At 43.5% G+C, this 23622-nt stretch overlaps 1 protein-coding gene, 1 non-coding gene and 1 pseudogene across 4 annotated transcripts in view; all 3 read right to left on the reverse strand.

Annotated features, from left to right (window-relative positions):
• Positions 1-9100: 9100 nt before the first annotated feature.
• On the reverse strand, positions 9101-9218 carry LOC133509269 (5S ribosomal RNA; annotated as a pseudogene).
• Positions 9219-15370: 6152 nt separating this feature from the next.
• The window catches only part of macrod1 (mono-ADP ribosylhydrolase 1), a 199239-nt gene continuing 190987 nt past the window's right edge, over positions 15371-23622 (reverse strand). For 2 of the 3 annotated variants that reach the window (XM_061836128.1, XM_061836127.1), the window contains one exon: positions 17406-17693. In XM_061836128.1, the coding sequence (XP_061692112.1) occupies positions 17659-17693 (35 nt within the window). In that variant the 3' untranslated portion in view covers positions 17406-17658. Of the gene's footprint in view, positions 15388-17405; positions 17694-23622 lie in introns of those variants that run through there. The other variant, XR_009797287.1, reaches the window with a different exon arrangement.
• On the reverse strand, positions 20927-20999 carry trnai-gau (transfer RNA isoleucine (anticodon GAU)). The gene has a single exon. It is a non-coding gene; the product is annotated as a tRNA-Ile (tRNA).

Genomic DNA, 23622 nt, shown 5'->3' on the forward strand with positions numbered 1-23622 from the left:
TGTGGTCTTGTCACTGTGTCAGCGTATGTTTTTTTCTAAGTACGCCGCCTTCCTCCTGTTTTCCGCAAACATGCATTTAATTGTGGACTCCAAATTTTCAACAGGTGTCAAATTTTTTTTCTTCAACACGATCTGTGACTGAGCAGCAACCAGTACAGGGTAGAGCTTACCTGGCCAAATTCAAGTGGGAGTTGTTCCCGACTTGACTTAATGAGGACGAATGCTTTTGAAAAGGGATTGATGGATGATTTCATCTTCCCATGGGCTGATCCCCGGCTACAAAAGATGGCTCTTGGGACTTGGAATGTCACCTCTTTGACAGGGATGGAGCCCGAGGTGGTGTGTGAGGTCGAAAAGTTCCAACTAGATATCATCTAGCTCACCTTCATAGATGGCTTAGGCTCTGGCACAAGTCCTCTTGAGAAGGATTGGAGTCTTCCACTCAGAAGGTCCCAAAGGTGAGTGGGTTAACTTATTGCTCTATTGCTCAAAACCTGTACATTGGTGTTCACCCCAGTGGACAAGAGGGTAGCCTCCATCCGCCTCGGGTGGGGAGGCATCTGCCTGATTGTTGTTTGTGCACCGAACAGGAGTTCAGAGTACCCACCCTTTTCGGAATCCTTGGAGGAGTGCTGGAGAGTGATGTCGATGGACATGCCATTGTTTTACTTGGGGACTTCAATGCTCATGTGGGCAATGACAGTGAGACTTGGGAGGACGTGATGGGGAGCAATGTCCCCCTGATCAGAACCCGAGTGGTGTTCTGTTATTGGACTCCTGTGCTCATCCTGGATTGTCCATAACGAACATCATGTTTTAGCATAAGGGAGTCCTGGTGCTAAGTGCACGTATGGACACCCTAGTTCACAGTTCGATGATTATCTTTCTTATCGTCTCATCAGACTTGTGGCCACATCTCTTTGATACCCAGTTGAAGAAAGGGGCAGCGCTGTCAACTGATCACAACGTGGCGGTGAGTTGGCTGAGATGGTGGGGGAAGATACCGGTTTGACTTTGTAGTATCATGAGGGTCTGCTGGGAAAATCTGGCAGAATCCCCCATCAGAAGGAGTTTCATCTCCCACCTCTGGCAGAACTCCACCCATGCCTCGTGGGAGGCGTGCCTCTGTTGCTGGGGAGGCCGAGCAGAGCTGTGGCCATAGAGTAATTGTGGCCTGTCATGAACCTGTTGGTGGACACCAGCGGTGAGGGATGCCATCAAGCTGCAGAAAGAGTCCTACCGGGCCTTTTTGGCCTATGGGACTCTGGAGGCAGCTCATGGGTAATGACTGGCCAAGAGCAATTGAGCTTTGGTGGTAGCTGAGGCTAAAACTCTGGCATTGGGAGGTGTTCGTTGAGTACATGGAAAACAATTTGTAGATGGTTTTGGGGAAATTCTGGTCCGCCATCTGGCATCTCAAGATGGAAAGATGCTGTATATAGTGAGGATGGTGGGCTGCTCACCTTGATTTGGGACATTTTGAGTTGGTGGGAGAATACTTCGAAGACCTCCACAATTCCACCGACAAGCCTTCTGATGAAGAAGCAGAGTCCAAGTTCTTAGAGTTAGGCTCTCCTATGTCTGGGGCTTAGGTCATTAAGGTGGTTAAAAAGCTCCTTGGTTGTAAAGCTCCAGGGGTAGATGAGTTTCGCCCGGAGTTTTTAAAGGCTCTGGATGTTGTGGTCTTGGTTGACTCACATCTGAAACATTGCATGGACATCAGGGCCTCTTTATTGGCAGACTGTGGTTGTGGTCCCCCGAAGAGTGTTTTCCAACTTCAGGGGTTCACACTCCTCAGCCTCTCTCGTTAGTTCTATTCAGGAGTGCTGGAGAGGAGGGTTCATTAGGAAATTGAATCTCAGATTCAGGAGGAGCAGTGTGTTTTTTTTTCTTCCTGGCTGTGTAACAGTGGATTACCCTTGGCAAGGTCCTCAAGGATGCATGGGAGTTCGCACAACCAGTCTACATGTGTTTTCTGGATTTGGAGAAGGCGGTCAACCGTGTCCTTTAGAGAGTCTTCTGGGGGCTGCTTCTGGGCATGGGGTACCAAACCCACTGGTAAGGGCTGTTTGGTCCGTGTACAACCAGTGTCAGAGTTTGCTGGTAGTAAGACTGTAAGTCAGCGTTGGACACCGCAGAGGCCGTTTTGATGAAAATTCACAACCCAAATCTGAGAATATGGTCCTCAGTTGGAAATGGGTGGAGTGCCCTGTCCAGGTTGGGGATGAGATCCTGCCCCAAGTGGAGGAGTTCAAGTATCTTGGGGTCTTGTTCACAAGTAAGGGAAGAATTGAACAGACTGTGGACTTTATATCCATCTGTTGTGGTAAAGAAGGAGGTAAACTAAAAGACAAAGCTCTCATTTACCAGTCGATCTACGTTCCTACCCTCACTTATGGTCACGATCTGTGGGTCATGACCGAAAGAACAAGATTCTGGATACAAGTGGCCAAAATTTCCTCCGCAGGTTGTCCGGGCTCCCTCTTAGAGACAGGGTGAGAAAACTTGGTCATCCAGGAGAGGCTCAGAGTCGAGCTGCTGCTCCTTGGCATTGAGAGGAGCTAGATGAGGTGGCTGGGGCATTTGATCCGGATGCTTCCCAGATGCCTCCATGGTGCGGTATTCTGGCCACATCTCATCAAGGGGAGGCCCAGTGGACGACCCAGAACACGCTGGAGAGACTACGTCTCTCGGCTAGCCTAGGAATGTTTTGGGATCCCCTCTGAAGAGCTGGAGGGAGAGGGAAGGCTGTGCTTCCCTGCTTAGGGTGCTGCCTCCACGACCCAACCTCGGATAGGCCAATGAGAATTAACTAATGAATTACTGAAGAATGATTTCATTGTTTTTCTTTCGGAAATACAGTAACTGAGTATCTCACAAAACAACCCAGAATCCTGATCAGCGAATGATTAATGTACTTCTAAAACACCTCACCAGGTTTTTAATTGACTTAGTGATGTCATTCCTAACAAAGTCTTCATCTGTCACTCTCTCTGGGCTTTGTTACGAGTTCAAGACAACACAAGGAGAGCAAAAGCTCTGTGACGCGTTTGCAGTCTTCCACTTTAAAATTCCTACTAGAGTTGTCGAGAAGTTCCTCACGACCGCAGGCTGTTGTGAGGAGGAGGAAGGGAGATGATCAATTTTCACTTTAGCCTTTGTTTATTCAGCCAATGCTCTCCGCTGAAGGAGGAAAATGAGTGAAATCATTCAAAAAAAGCACGGGAGAAAGTAAATAGAGCATGTTTTTTTTTTTTCAAGAGTGATTAAATGCCATTGTTGCAATTTGATTCCTAAAGCGATGAATGATGGATGTGCACCCTGGTTGACAACGAAGTACAGATCCGAAGACACAGTGCCGCTTGCTTCATTACTGAGAACCTGCGGGCTATAACATGATTGGCCAACATCATTTTTCCAACCAAACCTCAATTTCTTGGCTGTCCTCATTATTCCCCTCTGCCCCCCTCGCCCCAGTCCTTTCCTGAGCCATCACATTTTAATGACCGTGTCTCACTAAAAGGCCTCCACTGAGCACAAACCTCACTTGGGCCACTTAGCCCGCTAACTGAGCAGGCTCGGCATCATAAATACTCAGAACCGCATTGGATGTTTGTTAAGTCGGGCGTGTCTTTGCAGTCTGGCTCCTTCCTTTGTATCAGCACCATAGAATGACAATAAGCGTTATAAGTCATTGTATTCTAATCAGCACACATCATGGGAATGGACTGCGGATTGATCAAAACGTTTTCATTCATAGTTTGTTGTCTTCACCCCTGTACGGGGGCAGGCGAGAAAGGAGATGCACTTGCATGGGGAGGTGGCAAAGGAAATTTAATCAATTATATTTTGCTCAAGGCAGCAGGAAGAAGGTCGGAGGAAAAACAACAAGTGATCCCGCGACCTCTCCCTCTTCACAAAACTGTCACAGTCCCCGAGCTCTAACCAGGCTTTTACTCAATGAGGTGAGCTTGTGCATCCATAACTTTTTCCTCTCACCCCGTCTCCATCCGTCTCTCCATCCTCTGCACCCCACCACCAACACACCCTCCCTCCTTCCTCTCCCCGAGTGTATTAAGGGGCTTTGACGCACTCAGTAAAAAGCTGATTTATTCCCTCCGAGGTATCGATCGTTTTTTGCATTAAAGATTATAATTCATTACCTTGCTCCCTTTTAATACATTAAACACTCAAAATAAAAATAAAACAGCCCCTCCTTCCACCACTTCCTCCTAGACTTGCACCGTCCCAAGGGTACAGGAAAACACTCACGTTGCGATGTTCTGCCTGTTGTGCTGTAACACTCAACTCCCCTTGAGAAGTACTCACGCAAAGGTATCCGTGTAAAGAAGATGACTATATATTTTTTTCATTTTGTCACATACAACAATGAAAAGTGATACTATACATTAAGTGCCTTTAAGCTCTACCTGAGGAGTAGTTGGCAACTACCAAGGTACCAGACCCGGTTCTTGAATGCACATCCTGGCAGCTGGTGAGAAATAAAACTTACATCAAACGGGCCAGTGATTGATTCTCAAACATGTTTCACCTAGTACCTTCTAAAAAAATTATGAAGTACTGTACCACCATAATGACCAATAGTAAATTAAAGCGCGTAATTATGCACAAGTTTCAAAGTCAAAAAGGCGATAAAAGGTACTGTAACACTATGCACAGTGTACTTAAATATTGGATAAATGAAAAACTGTACTTAAATAAATAATACACAATTAAAATTTATTGCACATTAGTTCAGTCATTATATTTATTTAAACATTTGAAACTGTTCTAAATGACGTTAAATACAACTGAAATTTAACAAATGGACTGTTCCGGGATTTTAACGTTTAAAACAATGGTTTACTGTACATTGGATTGTTGGCCTCACAGTTCTGAGGTGCAGAGTTTGATCCCTGCCTCGCCTGTGTGGAGTTTGCATGTTCTCCCCATGCTTGCCTGGGTTTCCTCTGGGCACTCCGGTTTCCTCCCACATTCCAAAAACATGCAACATTTATTGGACACTCTAAATTGCCCCTAGGTGTGATTGTGACTGCGGCTGTTTGTCTCAATGTGCCCTGCGATTGGCTGGCAACCAGTTCAGGGTGTACCCCTTCTCCTGCCCGTTGACAGCTGGGATAGGCTCCAGCACTCCCGCAACCCTCGTGAGGATAAGTGGCTAAGAAAATGTATGTATGGATGGATGGGTTTACTGTACTTCTTTACATAGTGTTGTCACCTTTAAATGTTGAAAAAATGGCCTCTTTGGACAAAGTAAGAAATAGAAATTACAGATACAGATAAATGTTTTTAAATGCAGGAAGAAAAAGTAAAAAATTGTCAATTGCTGAAACATCTACTTAAGTACAGAGTACAAGAAATAACAACTTAACAATGATCTACATTTCTTGGTCTGTGGCTGTTGAAAGAAAATTGTATTTGCGAGGAGACTAAGGATAGTGGAAAAATGGGACCATCGCAAGAAAGCGGAAGTGTGGCATTTAAAAATGCAGTGTCCAGACGCAGGCCACACAAACAAGGCAAGATGTGTAACCAGGTGGAGGAAATGGATGGATGGGTTAGGAGAGGGACACATTCACTGCTAATTTACCAAGTCACTTTCCTTTTTTTTTCTTTTTTGCTCTGGTCCATAGTAAATCTTGAACCTACGACAAACATTTGGTATCGTCACCCTGAGGACCATTAAAGCTTGCCTGCAGCTGGTCCGTGTGTTGCATACACACTGTCTATCGCCCTGTGTAGGAAATTCAGGATTTAAGAAGCACCATGTGTCGTCTATTGATTTCGGCCCAAATGGTTGCACCAATTCCCCTGAAACAAAATAAGATTGCTCCTCCTCCTGTCTCGTGGCCAGGACAGATTGACTTTATAGGACTTGAAGTGCAATCTCTAAGATTTTTACCTCCTTGGAGTGTCACTCTCTCGTCATATGTCTCTCTCCTTTTCTCTCCTTCCATTAAAGGACTCTTCCACCTCCAAACTCCTCTGTCCACTCATCCCCCGCAGACATTTTACGTTCTTCCCTAGTCCGCTCTCTTTCCCACTGACAGGCTTTCAGACAGTAAATCAGAGACATTGATCCGGCCCAGCCCAAGTGTCCTGGATTCTGCTAAAAAGCCATTTTCATTTCACAAGCAGTTTGCTGGCCAGGCCAAAACCACCTCCTCCAACATAAACAAACATCACTCTTGCTGCTCCCATCACCCTCTCATCCATTCACATCAACCATCACACCCTCAAGCCGCATCGTCGTCTTCACCTGGGGAATGCTGCCATTCATTCATCCATCCATTTTCTGTACTGCTTATCCTTACCAGAGTTGCAAGTATGCTGGAGCCTATCCCAGGTGACTCTGGGCAAGAGGTGGGTTACGCCTTGAACTGAACACAATCATTCAAACTCAAATTTACACCTATTGAGAATGCAGAGTCCTCCATTAATCTACCATGAATGTTTTTAGGATGTGGGAGAAAACCGGAGTATCCATGCTGAGACATACAAACTCCACACAGGTGAGGAGTGAAGTGAGTCATTTGAACACAGGTCCTCATTACTGTAAGGAGATGTGCTAACCAGTCATCCACCGTGCTGCCCCAAAATACTTCACTATTAAAAAAAAAAAAAAATCATACACTGAGCCTAAAGGCAAAATGACTCCAAAATGCTTCAAACATCTTAGAGTGCAGTGCACTATAACACCATTGGAGTCTAAAACCATTCATTAGCAATGACTGTGTCAATGAAAACTATTGATATATACTCATGATACCATTATTTGAGCGAAGAAAATCTCTTGTATTGGATCTCATTAGATAGAACATATGTAGCTAACGTTGTGGCCAGTGAGTGATCTAAATGAGAATATGAGAGGCCTCTCATATCTATTATGAGAGGTCGCTGGGAACATTTATCATTCAAATGCTTTGACACACACAAATTAGTGAAATGCTACCATAAACACTCGTCAAATGCTCATAAATACTAGTCCAATACTCTCATACGCACGACTGAAAGGGCACTCTTATATACACTACTCAAACCCTCATAAACACTAGTCATGTGGGTTCACGTGAGCATGTCACTGATGCTCACGGACATAATCACATTCACGCACACATAACTACTGGTGCTCTTGTTGGCGGCTTTTGATACGGTAGAGCATAATATACAGCTGAACACGTGGGAAACGTGGATAGGACTAAATGGAACGGTTCTTAAATGGTTTAGGTCCTACCTGGAGGAAAGGAGCTACTTTATAACCATTGGAAGTGCTCAATCACAACAAATGGCAATGACCTATGGGGTCCCTCAAGTGTCAGTTCCTGGACCCCTCCTGTTCAGCCTGTAGATGCTACCCTTGGGTCAAATTTTTCAAAACTTTAATTTTGACTATCATAGCGATGCAGATGACACACAGTTATACTTAGCAGTGTCTCCAGATTACTACAATTCAACTGAGATATTGTGCCACTGTCTAAAGCTGGTAAATAATTGGATGAGCCAAAATGTCCTTCAACTAAACCACAACAAAAGTGAGATAATTCGTTTTTCTCAATAGAAAAAAAGGTTTGCTGTAAGCAAATACCAAGATTCCCTATCCTTAAAAAGCAAAGACTATGTCTGAAACCTTGGTGTTTTCTTTAACAGTCATATCAAATCAATTCCTAAAACTGCCTTTTACCATCTGAAGAACACATCTAGTGTGAAGGCTTGCGTGTGCCAAGCAAACCAGAAAAAGTTCATCTATGCTTTTATCTCAAGTAGACTTGACTACTGTAATGGTCTTCTGACTGGACTCCCCCAAAAAGCGTTAAACAGCTGCCGTTCATTCAAAATGCTGCAGCTTGGGTTCTGACCAGAACAAAGGGGTCAGAGCATATAACTCCAATTTTCAAGTCCTTGCAATAGCCTCCGATTTTAAAGTTCTGCTCCTGGTCTATAAATCACTAAATGGTTTAGGCCCCTGAATACACGACCTCTGAGATTGACCAAGAATGGAGTGCAGAGTCCAAGGCAAACATGGTGAAGCAGCATTTAGCTATTACCATATGCTGCACACAAATGGAATAAATTGCCAACAGAGGTGACGTCAGCCCCAAGTGTGAATGTTTTTTAATCCAGATTGAAGACTCTTCTTATATATATATTGTTGTTGTTGTCATTTTTATTGTTTTACTGTATCTCTTTGAATTCATACATCCATCCACCCATCCATTTTCTTCACCACTTATCCTCATGAGGGTCACGGGGAGTGCTGGAGCCTGTCTCAACTGTCAACGGGCAGGAGGCGGGGTACCCTGAACTGGTTGGCAGCCAATCAAAGGGCACCTCGAGACAAACAGCCAGACTCACAATCACACCTACGGGCAATTTTGAAGGTCCAATTAATGTTGCATGTTTTTGGAATGTGGGAGGAAACCGGAGTGCCCCGAGAAAACCCACGCAGGCACAGGGAGAACATGCAAACTCCTCTTTGTATTCAAATGCTTTAAATCATGTAAAGCCCATTGAGTTACTTCATGCATGAAATGCGCTTATACAAATAAGTTTGCTTTGCTTTAAAGCATGACAGCGTTTGAAGGATTTGAACGTTGTCTGTTCAACCATCTGCAAACACAGGACACAAGACTTACCGATATGTGGATCAATGTGGCCTCTTACCCAAAATGTTTGACCACCCCTGATCTATATACTTATATATCTCTGGTTAGATCTATAAACTATCGATCTATAGATTGATAGTCCATCCATCCATTATCCAAGCTGCTTATCCTCACAAGGGTCATCGAAGAGCCGGAACCCATCCCAGCTAGCTTCGGGCAAAAGGCGGACTACACCCTCAACTGGTCACCAGTAAGTTGCATGGCAGATATTGACACCATCACTGAGCGGGAATCGTTCCAAACACCAAAGTCAGGTGTGTGTACCACTACACCGTCATTGACCATGATTGATAGTCTTCTTTTCCTTTCGGCTTGTCCTGTTAGGGGTCATCACAGAGTGTCATCTATTTGTTTGGCACAGATTTTCGCCGAATGCCCTTCATGACGCCACTCCTCTGCATTTAGCCGGGGAGAAAAGCTTACAGCACCTGGAATTCCCAGGTGGTCTCCCATCCAAGTACTAACCAGAGCCAAACCCGCTTAGTTTCCGAGATCTGACGATATCGGGCGTTCTCAGGTAGCATGGCCGTAAGCACCATTATTGATCATCTATCTATCTTAAAATAAATCCCCCAAGTGAAAACAAAAATAAGAAAAGGGTGTCGTGCCCTCTCTGGGTCGGGGATGAGATCCTGCCCCAAGTGGAGGAGTTCAAGTATCTTGGGGTCTTGTTCACGAGTTAGGGAAGAATGGAGCAGGAGATCGACAGACAGATTGGTGCAGCATCTGCAGTGATGCAGACTTTGTATCGGTCCGTTGTGGTAAAGAGGGAGCTCAGTCGAAAGGCGAAACTCTCAATTTACCAGTCGATCTACATTCCTACCCTTACCTATGGGCATGAGCTGTGGGTCGTGACCGAAAGAACAAGATCTCGGATACAAGCGGCCAAAATGACTTTCCTCCGCAGGGTGTCCGGGCTCTCCCTTAGAGATAGGGTGAGAAGCTCGGTCATCCTCCGCATTGAGAGGAGCCTTATGAGGTAGCTGGGGCATCTGATTCGAATGCCTCCCTGTTGAAGTGTTCCGGGCATGTCCCACCGGAAAGAGACCCTGGGGAAGACCCAGGACACGTGAGAGAGACTATGTCTCTCGGCTGGCTTGGAAACGCCACGGGATCCCTCTGGAAGAGCTGGAAGAAGTGGCCGGGGAAAGGGAAGTCTAGATATCCCTGCTGAAGCTATTTACCCCGCGACCCGACCCGGAAAAGCGGTAGAAAATGGATGGATGGGTGGATGGATGAAAAAAAATGCTTTCACAACCCTATAAAGGCATTGGTGTCAGAAGACTCTTATATGCACCTGAGAGGAATATTTCCATTTCTAACACTCTTCTACAACATTGAGTTTTTGGAAAGCTCCATTCATGATTAAAATTGTATACTAAACATAATGGCATAATGGTGAGTTACATTTTAAATGCTTGTTTTAATTTGACCTCTGTCCATTGAAATACATGTTTAAGCGACTGTCTGCAGTCTGTGGCGTAACATGGACACAGGGCACCAGTAAACTACACAAAGGCAGGCACACTTACTTTTCTATTGATGGACGTCCCGACACGTGTTCAATCATTAGTACCGTAATCAGATTTAAATTACTTTAATTGGTCACTTGTTTCTATGTGCCCTGCGATTGGCTGGCGACCAGTTCAGAGCGTACATCACCTATGGGCTACAGTTGGCTGAGATGGACTCCAGCGCGACCCAAGTGAGGATAAACCCCTCAGAAAATGGATGAAGTGATTTCATCAAAGTCGCGTGTCAGGCAAAGCGATGCGTCTCAGTGGCAACAATTCAGGTGAAAGTGCCCTATCTTTTCCAAATTAATGTCATCCAAGAAAATTCATATTTCATGATCTAACCAGCCTCAGACATCAATGAGTTCGACCTCATAGGTGGTTGCACAAACATTCTGTCTTTATGGACAGTGTGTGGGCCAGAAGTCAGCCTCCCCATGCCTAGAAAGTATGCAAACCAAATGTGGAGAAAAAATGCATGGAAGAATATGCCCCATTATGATTAAAAAGGTTGTCAAATATTTATCCTAGTCCACTCCACTTCTACTTGTTTTTGCTCGCCCTATAATAGACCCTTGCTGGCTGGCTGGCTGGCTGGAACATAAAGGCCAGTCTCAATTTGCCACTTAGATCATGTGACTATCAAGAGCAGTAAGCGTCAATGTGTGAGTGGGCCTTGGGGAGAAAACAGTCCCTATGCTGCAGAGTGTCATCGAGTGGAGGTGTCGGTGAAGATGCTAAAGGCCTGCTGGACCACAGTTGACAACTTGGACTTTCTACTGCCTCTCATCCTCTCCTGGTCCACCATCATACTGTACAGAGGTGGCAAAGGTACTCAGACTAGTACCCAGATACTTAAAAGGCCAAACAAAAAAAAGTGTCAAAAGTGGAAGCACTGATCCCCCTTCTGTCTTTTAGTAAAAGTAAAAATGTATGGACCAATGAGGACTAAGTAGAAAAATAAAAAGTCATACAATTGTGTTTACTATCAATCGTATAACGTACTTGTTTTGATCATTTGGCATTATAACAAAAACAATTTCCCTCTTTTAATAACTTAAATAATGCTCATACTGAGAAGTATCTCGCTCTTCACCGGAGTGTCCAGGACAAGCAGTCGCAAGTCCAATGACATGACAACAAAGTCGATCATCTAACCAACCTTGGGTGTCCTGGTGTCAAGTGCACGTGTGGACACCCTTATAATTGAACATGGTTTTCGTTAAGGACAATCAGTGATGAGCACAAAAATCCAGGACACCACTTGGGTTCTGATCAGTGGTGCTCTTCTTCCTAATCACACTCTTCTAGGTCTCACTGTCATTGAAGCATTGAAGTCCTCCTGCAGAATGTATGGAACGGGAGCGCTCTCCAGCACTCCCTCTATGGACTCCAAAAATGGTGGGTACTATGAACTGCTGTTTGGTGCATATGCATAAACAAAAAATCAGGACCCGTCCCCCCACTGAAAGGCTAAGGGAAGCTACACTCTTGTACACTGAGGTAAATCTCAATGTACAGGCACCGATTTGGAGGGCAATAGGTTAACCAACACCTCCTCAGTGCCTCTCATCATGGGCAACTCCAGAGTCCAACCTCTCTCAAGAGGATCGGCAGCAGAGCCCAAGTTGTGTGTGGAGTTGAACACGACTGTATCTAGTCGGAACATCTTGGCCTCACACACCAGCTCAGGCTCTTTCACTGCCAGAGAGGTGACATTCCATGTCCCTAGAGCCAGCTTCTGTAGAAATGGATTGGATTGTCAAGGTCCCTGGCTTTGGCCACCGCCTACCTAACATTGCACCTGACCCTTATGGCTCCTCCAAGAGATGGCGAGCCCATGGGAAAGGGGACCCATGTGACCCTTTCGGACTGTGCCCGAGCAAGCCCATGGGTGCAGGCCTGGCCACCAGGCACTCGCCTTCAAACCCCAGCACTAGGATTGGCTTCAGAGTGGGGCCCCGGTGACCCGTGTTCGGGCAAAGGAAACCTCGATCCAATTTTTGGATCTGGAGCCGTGCTTTGTCTGGTCCCTCATCTGGGAAGGCTTTTGCCATTGGTGACCCTACCAGGAGGGTGAAACCCCAGACAACTTAGCTCCTGTCATTGGGACACACAACCCCCTCCACCACATTTAGGTATGGCTTCTACGAAGGGAAAGAATCAGATGTGCAGCCGTACTATTTCAGTAGTCCATGTCCATTTTCCAAGCTGGTTATACTCACAAGGGTCGTGGGAGTGCCGGAGCCTATCCCAGCAAACAAGCAGACTACATTGACACCATCACTGAGTGGTTAGTCAGGCGTATGTACCACTACACAACATCAGTGACTCTATCTCATTTGTATACAGCATTTGTTTTCAGTTCCTTTTAAGATAGACTTCCAAATCAAGAGTCATGCAGGTTATAGGTCACATTAATGGTGGTTTTGAAATGATTTATCATCTGGGACTGGCTGGCAACCAGTTCAGGGTGTAACCCACTTCCGACTCATAGCCGGGATAGGCTCCAGCACTCCCGGGGCCTTTGTGAGGATAAGCGGCTCAGATAATGGATGGATGATTTCTCGTGTTCTCATATCTTTATGTTACAAAAAAATATACTTGTAAACATTTTTTTTAAATCTGAGGGGGAAAGCACCATAAATAGTGTTAAAGCTTTGTTTTCTGAAGCTAAAATACTGTAATTTGGGATTTTCTTTTGCTCACTTGCAGCTTTGGGGAGCTTATTACTGCATGACTCATCTTTTTTTTTTGTTTTGTTTTGTTTTTGCAGCATTTGCCTGTGGGCTGTTGCTGGAAAAATATCAAGTTATGAACGTTAACTCATTAACTTTTCATCAGCCCAGGCACACATTGAAGAGTCAGAACGTCCTAACCTGGGAAAAGAAAGAGTTTGACATATGTTGGTACGAAATAGGAGGCTAATGAAGTCAAATTGGGCCAGTTTAAACAAGGAGAGCAAGAGATCATATATAGTTCAAAATACATGAATGAAAGAAACCCAAAACAAAAACAATCGGATGGAAAAAATCTTACACAACCGATGTCTGCCCAAACAGTTGTGACTTGAATGTGAATATTTGGTTCCTAGAATGAAATGTGCCTCATTAAGCTTCAAGCAGACTTCGGTACACACAATCAAAACTACAAATTGTTCTGATGGAATTTGACAGGAGAAAAATATACAAAATTCAGAGTTCTCCAGATGTCTCTAACTGGCTTGTAGGAGCTTCAGCTGAATATCAATGGTGTGGAAGACACCCCAAATCCACCCACCAACAAAGTTGCTAAACGGTTAGCAATCCTGGACATTCTCCATCGGCAGCAGGTGATGCGTCAACACTTTCTTAAGGAACTGTCTCCGAAACGTCCTTTTTACCTGATGGCATGACTTGACTACGCCAGTGCCAAAAGCCCTGAGGCAATCCCAATAACAGTCATGTGCAGTACACTCCAACTTAATGGACATGTCGCACACCTCTGTAACGACACTCCTGCCTTGCAGGGAATCCAGGCAGCTTCCCAACCACCTCATTGTGGCTGGAGCCACCGCTGGGCATGGCCTAGGCTCTCCTGGGTCTCCCAGGTCACTATGTTCTGCCCCTGGTCCACCAACCACAAGACAGGCCTTTCTTTTGGGAGTCGGTTGCTGTGGTCAAAATGTAGCTAGGCACTCACTAGACTAGACTAGAATAGACTTTCTATACCAGTGATTTAGAGTGACAGGAAGAAGAATGAAATGCTCTTCGACTAGATGGCAAAAGGAAGAATAAAGCTGTAGGCCCATCATTGCTGTTCATACAAGAGAATAAAAGAACATATTGAGACAAAATCATAATTTCAGTATATAGGCCTACCATCTGTGACTTTTTTTTAGTGGTGTTACTGAGATTTTCCCTATGTAAAATGTGTGCCCCATCTCAATAAAAGTTGGGAAACAATGATCTAACAAGATACAGTACTCAATTATTCAAGTTAGAAAGGTGGTAACCGTAATTGACTCATTTCACAGATGCTATTGTTGAGACATATAATGTTATGAAGCACTAAACACGATCTTATTAGCATGTGCAAACATATTTGTGTTCCTCTGAGTTATGTTATATGCCTGATTTGTTCCTATCCATTGACTCTTTATTTCCTCTCCAATAGTCATTTTGATTTGTTTACAACTCACAACAAACAAGTTGGACTGTATAGAGTTGTAGTAGAGTTTTGAACTGTTGACTGTATTCCATTTGTATTGTATTTGTACAATACAAAAAAACCATATTTACCCATATTTACTAATAGACTGTAACAAACTAACAAACACACGCACTAAAACTAAGTAAGGTGACTAAAACACACCTTTTGATGGAGGTAATAATTCCCCATAGAAAAGCCAGATGGCGGTCAGCCATTTTTCACTTCCAACAGAAACTCGTGGAATATGAAGAGAACCTCAGAACCTTGGAGTTAGTTAAACAGTTGGCGTAATTGCTCCTCACGTGTCAACCAAGAGAGAGAAAAAGAAAGCCAGAGAGACAGAGATTACGGATATGCAAGACAGTGATGAAAATTGGTGGCGGGATAATGAGACTCGTTGTCTTTTTATCCTCCTATCCTGTCTCTCTCTCTCGTACTCATTATTTAGATTGACTGGTTGGAGATTAGCTTCACAGTCTGCTGCTTATTAAAAAAAAACAGAGTCCCCTCAGATGAGTTCATCAGACTCTCCATCCCGCTTCTCGCTTCATCTTCCTGCCGGCTTTGCATCCTTTCAGCCTTCCCTTTTTTTTCCTGCCTCTCAGTTTGAACAACGTCCTCCCTCCCTCCTCCATCTGTTTATTTTTCCACTCTGCTGTAATGCTGGAAAAAAGGGCAAATGAGGAAAAGGGGGAGGAAAAAGCACAGGTTCAGACAGAGAGAACAATCAAAGAGCTCAAAATCCCTTTGAGACAAATGAAGCTTTTGCAAAAGAAGGCTTTTCTTACACAACATCCCCTTGATAGTCTTTACATAGTTTTTTTTTTTTGTATTCCTACGCGAGCACCTCACCCTGAGACAGAACACCTCTGTGGGCTTGAGCCACCAGATTGCATTGTTTGGATCAATAAGCATGCTTGTTGGCGGAAGATAGCGGCGCTGAACACTCATCATGTGTCACATCCTGCAGGAAACAATGAAGCACTGGTACGAATGAACTGAAAGGAAGCCGAACATCATAGTGCGTGATCAGAGCACATTTTGTATTAAAACAGAATCAAGACAGAAAAAAAAGATCAATAGATTAAAAATAATCGCAGCATTAGTAATACAACACTCCTTATACTACTACAATATGGGGACTTGCATGATGATAATAATAATAATAATAGCCATACGTGGTTCTGGATACAGGACTTTGTAAGTAACAGACCTTAGAATGTCAAACTGTATAATGTTATGAGTTATATATAATATTAAATATACTTTTTAAGAAAGAAACCTCTGCCTAATTGTCGATGAATACTGACAACAATGTGGGTCTGTTTTAATGTTGGTATCCTGGTGGTACTTGGCCAAGTACTTTTCGAGGCGGTACTTTTTGCAACCCATTTTAGAAGCACTCAACTACATAAACCACTTCAACTCGGCAAACTCTATTTAAAAGCAACACAATAGTGAGCCCTTTATATCCTGGAGTGTCATGCTGGATTCATGTACCTTGGATATATTCTAGGATCAGTAAAAGGGGGGAAAGCTCAATGTAAGAGAGTGAATGAGCCTTGTCTGTCACTCAGTGCAGGACAACCAGAAAACAGAGAGAAAGAGAATAAGGAACATGCAGATAGTCAAGGCCTTTGCCAGGGATTTCATAAATGGTTTGTTTTTATGAATCTGAGCACGTAATTCATCACTTTTTGGGGAGGGGGGGTGTTGCAGCTCATTGTTTGAATTTGCATTTCAGGTATGCACTCACACCTCATGACTTCATTCGCCTGGGTGTGCAGATGGTAGTTCTTCCTCTATTCCGTTTGTCTTTGTATTTTTAGGTTTTTGGTTATTGAGGTTGGAAAGGACTCCGTGGATTATGGTCAAATGCATTTATTTATTGATTTTTAATCAACAGGTTACATGAATTGCATTTTGCCTGCTGGCTGACTCCCCATGTTGTGGGTGAACTGGGACTGTTAGGCCACTTTTTACCCTCCCAGTCCGCCCCAGGTAGATGCCCTTATATGGACTGATCAGAAGGCAAGCTGACTTTCCATATTTACATAAGGGAAAACAAGTAATCCAATCAGTGTGAAGATTATTTACAGTACATGCTGCATATTAAGTAGGAATCAGACCATTTCGACTGCCAGGTTTATATGAGCAACTAGATTAGATAGGCTCCACCCCTCCCACGACCCCAGTGAGGATAAACGGCTTGGAAAATGGACAGATGAATAGTTTTAAAAGGACAGTAAGCATTTCCAACACAAAACGCTTCGCTAATCAGATAAAAGGAGATCAAAGATCTTGGGTAAAAAAGTGACGGAATGGGATCTTTAAGATGTGGATGCTGCTGCTGTACTTTACGATCACCAATTAAAGAAGATATTGTAAAAACAAAAATGTCATTTTGATGTTGTTTTACAGCTCCTTACTGATGCTCGTCGGTGTCTCTCCTTTCTCCAAGCTTTTTATGAACTTCAGCTTCGTTTCCATGGTAATGGATTTTCTTTTGGCTGCAGGAGCATTGCTAAAAGAAACAGCTTTCTTCTTTGGGGCCATAACGTCTAAAAAAGAGGGTAAAAAAACGCAAAGATACTCTCGGCGCACAAACATGGATGACCACTACGCACATTAGCTAGACAAAATGGCGGCGAAGGGATGGGTGTTGTAAAGTTGTAACGTTTTAAGTCGAGACAGTTTAACCCCGAGGACTCCCTGTAATATGCATTTTAAAATTTACAGAATTTCGACTGTCAAAAATGGCCACAAACAGGCTGTGGGGTAGTAAAATCAAACAAGTCCCGAGTGTAACATTGGCAGCAGAAGTTGTAGTTGTCCAACATTTTGGAAAGTGGTTTGATATCACAACGATCTGATTCTTATCATTAAATCCTTCAAGGTAAAAAGCATTTTTTCTCCACCACCGAAACATTTAAAACTACATTTATTGGAGGCCCAGTCCCATGTTTCACACAGAGAACTAATCAATTTGAACACAAGCACAAGTTGTAGTTGCGTGATTAGCTTTAATAAGTCTGTGTGTGTGAGTGTCTGCAAAAGTACATAAGAGTGCATGCTCATAATGATGATGACGATGATGATGATGATGATGACGATGACAACACCACAGTCCTCTCTTAAACTATAATATGAGAAGGAAAGGCAGAAAGGAAAGCAGGACTTAAATAAAGTACTTATGAGTCATCTTCCAGCTGCTGGAGGGCTTCATCTGCCGACGGAGAGGAAGATGAGGAGGGGTGGACTCGCCACTCTCACAATTTATTCATCAGAGGAGTCTCTTTGAGCTCTGCAAAACAGAGATTAAGATTTGTAAAACAAGGGAAATCAAGCGTTTAAGATCAGGATTAGGACAGTAGATGCATACTTGAAATGAACCCATCACACTAGTATTCACAAATTATTTGTCACACACGTGGAATAGAACCCGAGGCCTTTTGGTCACCAGCCACATTTTGAAAACTGAATACTGGTGAGGTAAATTTCTTGTGTTTTGTCTGACTTGCCTCAAGATATACTACAACATGTTCTGTGGGCAGTGTCTCACCCACACATAAGAAGGACATTGTTGGAATTCATTTGTATTAAAATAGCAATACCACATTAGGTAGTAATTTGTTGATAATTAAATGTATGCGTAAAACGACAAAGACAACCCATGTAAATATAAAAAAGCAGTTGACAAATTGTGAACTTATTTTTTTCAGAAAAAAAAATATTGAAAACGACCTGCCCCTTATGTTGCAGAATTTTGACGACATTGCATGATTGTGCTGAGAGGATTTCTCCACATGGACTGGGTGAGGAAAAGATGTAATGCCCAAAGTTTGTGATCAGTTCACACTTTGAAAATGCAAAAATGGCTTTGGCAATCATACCTCTATGATGAATTAAACATCCATCCTTCAAGTTTCTGAGCCACTAATCCTCACCAGGGTCGTGGGAGTGCTTGATCGTATCCCAGCTATCTTGGGGCAAGAGGCAGGGTACACCCAAAACTAGTTGCCAGTCAATCACAGAGCTCATAGAAACAAACAACCATTCACACTCACAATCACACATGAAGGCAATTTAGAGTGTCCAATTAATGTTGCATATTTTTGTGATGTGGGAGGAAATCGGAGTGCCTGGAGAAAAGCCAAGCAGGCTCGGGAAAACGTGCAAACTCCACACAGGCGGGCCTGGGATTTGAACCCTGGACCCCAGAACTGTGAGGCCAACACTCTAACCAGTTGCCCCACTCCGGTGCATGATTTAAACATTATTTAATTTAATGTAGCCTACCACTACTAGTTAGCATTAATTGTTATCCCCATCGTTGGTCAAGGATATACACGTAATGATATCTGTACTTCACGGGAATATTTTCTATTGGCATGATGCATGCAGCTTTAAAATAAATATAATATGTGCTCACTACTTTGTGGACTTTGTCACCTATCACAGAGGGTTCTGAAAAGTAACCCCCATGATCAACAAGGGACTACCTGAGTCACTTATAAATAAAAACCCAGCAAAGTTACACTAACTTTTCACACAAAGCAATGTTATGTAAAGTGATAATTTGTCACTGGATCAAACCAGTCAAATTTAAAGTTGTATGGGTTTGGTGGTGTTAAATCTGACAAGGACAGTAATTTGTAAGATAAAGAAGACAGCATTTTTTAACAAATGAAATGAGAACAAGGATCGGACATCTTTAGGTAAATGATTCTATTCAGAGGGAGCTTTAAAGCTTATTTATCTCCTCTTTGGTAGGGATTTTCGCAAAGTAACATTTAGCTTACCACCTGCTTAACAAGCAGACACTGATTTATAATGAACATGGAAATTCTTTGGTTTATTCTGTGCAAAAACAGACCATTGAAAATGTTTTGTTTGTATGCAGATAATGTAGCAGACAGTGGTTACTTGGGGTCTCCACTTGTTGCCAGGCAACAGCTCAGTAAAAGTACAATCCGAGGGAAAATCTGCCCTAGTTTTCACTGTTAACTGCCCCATCCGCAAAAAGATGACGGAATATTAAGGCTCTTGACCACATGTTGGTTGCCAGCTGAACGGGTTTAATATTTTTCTTATCCCCCCCCTTCATAAGAGTTGCTTCTGCTTTGCTTCAGTCTGAAACAGATGCAAATATGTCTCAGCTCTTTTACTTTTGATGTATTACACGTTTGATGTATTAGCATAGTAGTGATCAAAAGTCTGCACAGCCCTATTTAAATATCACTTATATATAACCAAGATAGTTATTTCAAAACCTTCCCTCCTATTAATATAACCAATAATCTGTACAATTCAAGTGAAAGAACATTTAATTAGTTTTGTAAGGGACGTACAAATAAACAAGTGAGAGAATTTGGCTTCACAGGTTTAACACCCTCTTTTAGAGTCACGTGGCTGTGTTGAGAGTTAATCAATCACATACAGACTCATGTTAACATCTGCCACAATTTAAAGTGCCTCTTATTTACCGCCCACCCCCAAAAAAACATTCAGCTGGTCTATTGGCTTTTCCTAACTTTTTTGCTGTCTGTCAAAAGTGAACGCTCACTGTTATTTTGACCATTTGATAATTCAACACTACCTAAAGTCTCAAATCCAACTGAAGAATCAAAAGAAAACCTACAAAACAGATGTAGGAAAATGTGTTGTGGTCCAAAGAAACTCCGGGTGATTTTCTTTTGGCCAGTATTCCAAATGTATGTTTGGCGCATATGCAACAGTACTCATCAGCCAATGAACACGCACGGTGAAGCATGGACGCGGCAGCGTCATCCTTTGGGTCTGTTTTTCTTCTATGCTGGAATTGGGCCCTTGCGTGAGTCAAGGTGGAGGGAATGAAGCAGATTTAAAACATACCAGTCAGTGTTAGTAAAAAACCGTCTTTAAAAAAACGTCAGAATAAGTCAGAACATCTAAAGCCGATTTTGGGTTAATTGAAGGCACTTTAAATGGTGGAAGGTTTACATGAGTTCATATGTGATTCTGTCATTCTGAACACAGCCACATCCCCAGTTACAGTACTATCTTCATCTGATTGTTCTGTACTACAAACATCTGACATTTCAACAAGGGTGTATAGAATTTTCCATCCACTATAAAATGAAACACATAATATGTATATGTATAAACTTGAAGTGTGTCCTCCGCGTCATACATATTAATGATGCAGTCAAAACGCTAACTGTGAAAGCAACTCTCTGTTGGCTGGATCGATTGTGGCCACAGGAAAAAAAAAAGTCAAATTGAACACACCTGGTTTCATTTCTGCTTCAGTCGTGCAACGAATTGGCTTTTAATCTGACTGGCTGCCATGTTTTGTCTGCATTTTTTAAAGACTTTTTGACGTTTATCCTGTTCAGTTTGTTGTAGCGTTGAACTACTACTACTACTATGAGAGAGTTTCTTTCGGCTTGTCCCTTTCGGGGTCGCCACAGCGTGTCATCTCAGATGAACGCACATATGTTTGGCACAATTTTTACGCCGGATGCCCTTCCTGACGCAACCCTTCTCAGGGAGTGGAGGCCCCAGTGGGATACGAACCCACAACCCCTGGTTTATCAAACCAGTGCTCTAACCACTGAGCTACAGGGCCTCCTAACTACTACTACTACTATCATTACCATTATTAGCCGGAGGTGACAAAAGTACAGATAATCTGTTCATAATTGTGTAGCAAAATACTGAGGCAAAAGCAAAAATGTACTGAATCATCAACTTTCATTGAAAAAAAAATGCAAACTGAAAGGTACTCATACAAAAGAAAAAGTTCATTCTTACTTGTGCAGTCTTTTTTTAATTTGTCAAATACAGACAGTACATCATGGTTTGTAATCGTATGATATTGCGTGGTGAGCTTAAGGGATTTGGTTTGGATTTGGAGAGGAAGGTCACAGGAGGAGAGCCAAAACGTCTGATCCACTGTCTATACCAGCGTAGGAGAGTGGAGAAGATCCTCCAGCCATTTGTTCCTAATGGCTGATGGAGCTAGATTCCAGATAGACTGAACTCATCGTAGGTGCTCCCTCACCAACGGAACCGCCACCGTGTCCTCCAGTAAATCCAATAGATGAGGTTGGAAACCATAGCATGTCATGAAGGGAGACATAGCAGTGGCAGAACTGGTGAGGGAGTTTTGGGTCTATTAAATGCATGGGAGAAAGGCGCTCCAGGAGACAAGGTTTACGTGCAGCCACACAACGAAGAGCAGTTTCACGATTTTGATTTGATTTGTCTGCTCCATCTGACCATTGGATTGTGGATGGTATCATGAGGACAGAACGGCTGCAAAGGGTTACCTGGGGTGGGTGAGAGGTGTAGCAGACAAGTTGGAGGCTGATGCAAATTTTTTGAAAAAGACGGACCTCAGTTTGTTTGTTTTTTTTTTTTTTTTAACCAGGCTTAACCACCAGAAGTGTGGTTGGATAAATTGGTTGGTACAGGTGATTCCGGGGGATTTATGGTCCACCTGAATTACTTCAGAGTGTGGCGGGCAATTTGGGCAGGAAGAGCCGATTTGAAAGTCCAGTCTTTGGTTTTGGTTGGGTTCTCTGAGTCTTTTTGACCAATTGTTTGATTTTCCACGTGGGAGCTCCAACAAAGCAGGAGGAGGGTTGGATGGGGTCCGGTTCCACTGGGCTAGAGTGGGGTGAATATAGACAAGTGAGGGTGTCAGGCTTGCCATCATTGGAACTTGTTTGGATGAAGAGGCTTAAAATTAATCGACTGAGAAATAACGACCAACAAGTTTGCCGGGGGTTCAAACGCTTTGTGGAACAGAGAGAGCAAAGATTCTGAGATACAGTCCCTACCAGCCAGTGCCTTCGTTCCTCCAGAGCACATACGTTGGACAGCAGCTCATGAGTGCAGATATCAAAATTTTGTTCAGATGGAGAAAGGGGATGGGAAAAGAAGGCGTAGGGATGTAATTTTTGGGATTCGGGGTCTTGCTGGGAGAGGATGCCCCCAGCTCCTGTATCAGAAGCGTCAACCTCCACAACAAACTAGAGCGAGGGGTTGGGGTGTTTCAGAATGTTTGCATTGGTAAAAACCTCCTTCAAGTACTCAGAGGTTTGCAATGCAACAGGAGTCCCCTGGAATGGAAAGCTGGTGAAGGTGAGACTGGTGAGAGGAATGGCCATTTTGCTCTAATCCCGGATCTATCCATGATAAAAGTTCACAAAGCCCAACAAACATTGCAGTTCTTTGCGGATAGAGGGGATAGACCATTTGCCAAATGCGTCCTGCTACTCCCAGGAAGTGTACAGCTGAAATTCACATTTTTCAGGCCCGATAAGGGGCAGTGGGGCTTTGTTCTTAACTGTAATATAATTGAGACCTTGTATGTCAATACAGAGGTGGAGAGTGGTATCTTTTCCATAAAATAAAACTCGGCCTGCAGGGGGGGATGAAGAGGATCTGATACATCCGGAGGGAAGACAGTTGTGGATATAATTTTCCATAGCATCCTTTTATGGACAGGAAAGGTTAAAGAGGAAGCTGGAGAGTAGAGGGGATCCAAGCAGGAGGTGAAAGGTGCAGTCATAAGGGCGGTAAGGGGGTGGAGTGATGGCAAGATCCTTACTGAACACTAGGGAGTGGTGCTGATGCTATTCTGGGTCCCGGGAGAAATCGATAGGATTAACTGGTGGCTGAGGTTTGCTGGAGCTTGGGATGGCCGAGAGAAGAGAGTGGGAGAGGCAGAAATGATTACAACCAGTAGAAGACAGATAGGTCAATCAATGGCAGGGTTGTGTTTCTTGAGCCAGGCGATACCAAGAACTAATGGAGTCCCCGGGGAGGGAATGACAAACAGCTGGAGGATTACACTCTGACTTCCAGAGATGAACAGGCTAAACGGGGACACCTTGTGGGGAACAGGGGAGATGAGTCACCTGTCCAGGGGTGTAACCATTTTAAGAAACGAGAGGCATTCCAGGGAAAGCTGGATCTGACTTGTCAAGCCCTCAGGAATAAAGTTGACGTCCACACTGGAGTCGATGATAGCAATGACTTGGGTATTGTAATCGGAAACAAGTGTACATGAGGGAATCGTCATATGGAAGAGAGAAGGCGGAGAGTTGTTGTTTGGCTCAGCGCAAGGCTCTTGGTTGGTGGGAAGCCCTGTCGCTTGGTGTTATTAAGCAGGTAGTGATGAGGCGGCCTGGCTGTCCACAATAGATATATATCATTGATTGACATTACACTGTCATTCCAGA

This window comes from Syngnathoides biaculeatus, chromosome 11 (assembly GCF_019802595.1).
Source record: "Syngnathoides biaculeatus isolate LvHL_M chromosome 11, ASM1980259v1, whole genome shotgun sequence".
Taxonomy (NCBI): Eukaryota; Metazoa; Chordata; class Actinopteri; order Syngnathiformes; family Syngnathidae; genus Syngnathoides; species Syngnathoides biaculeatus.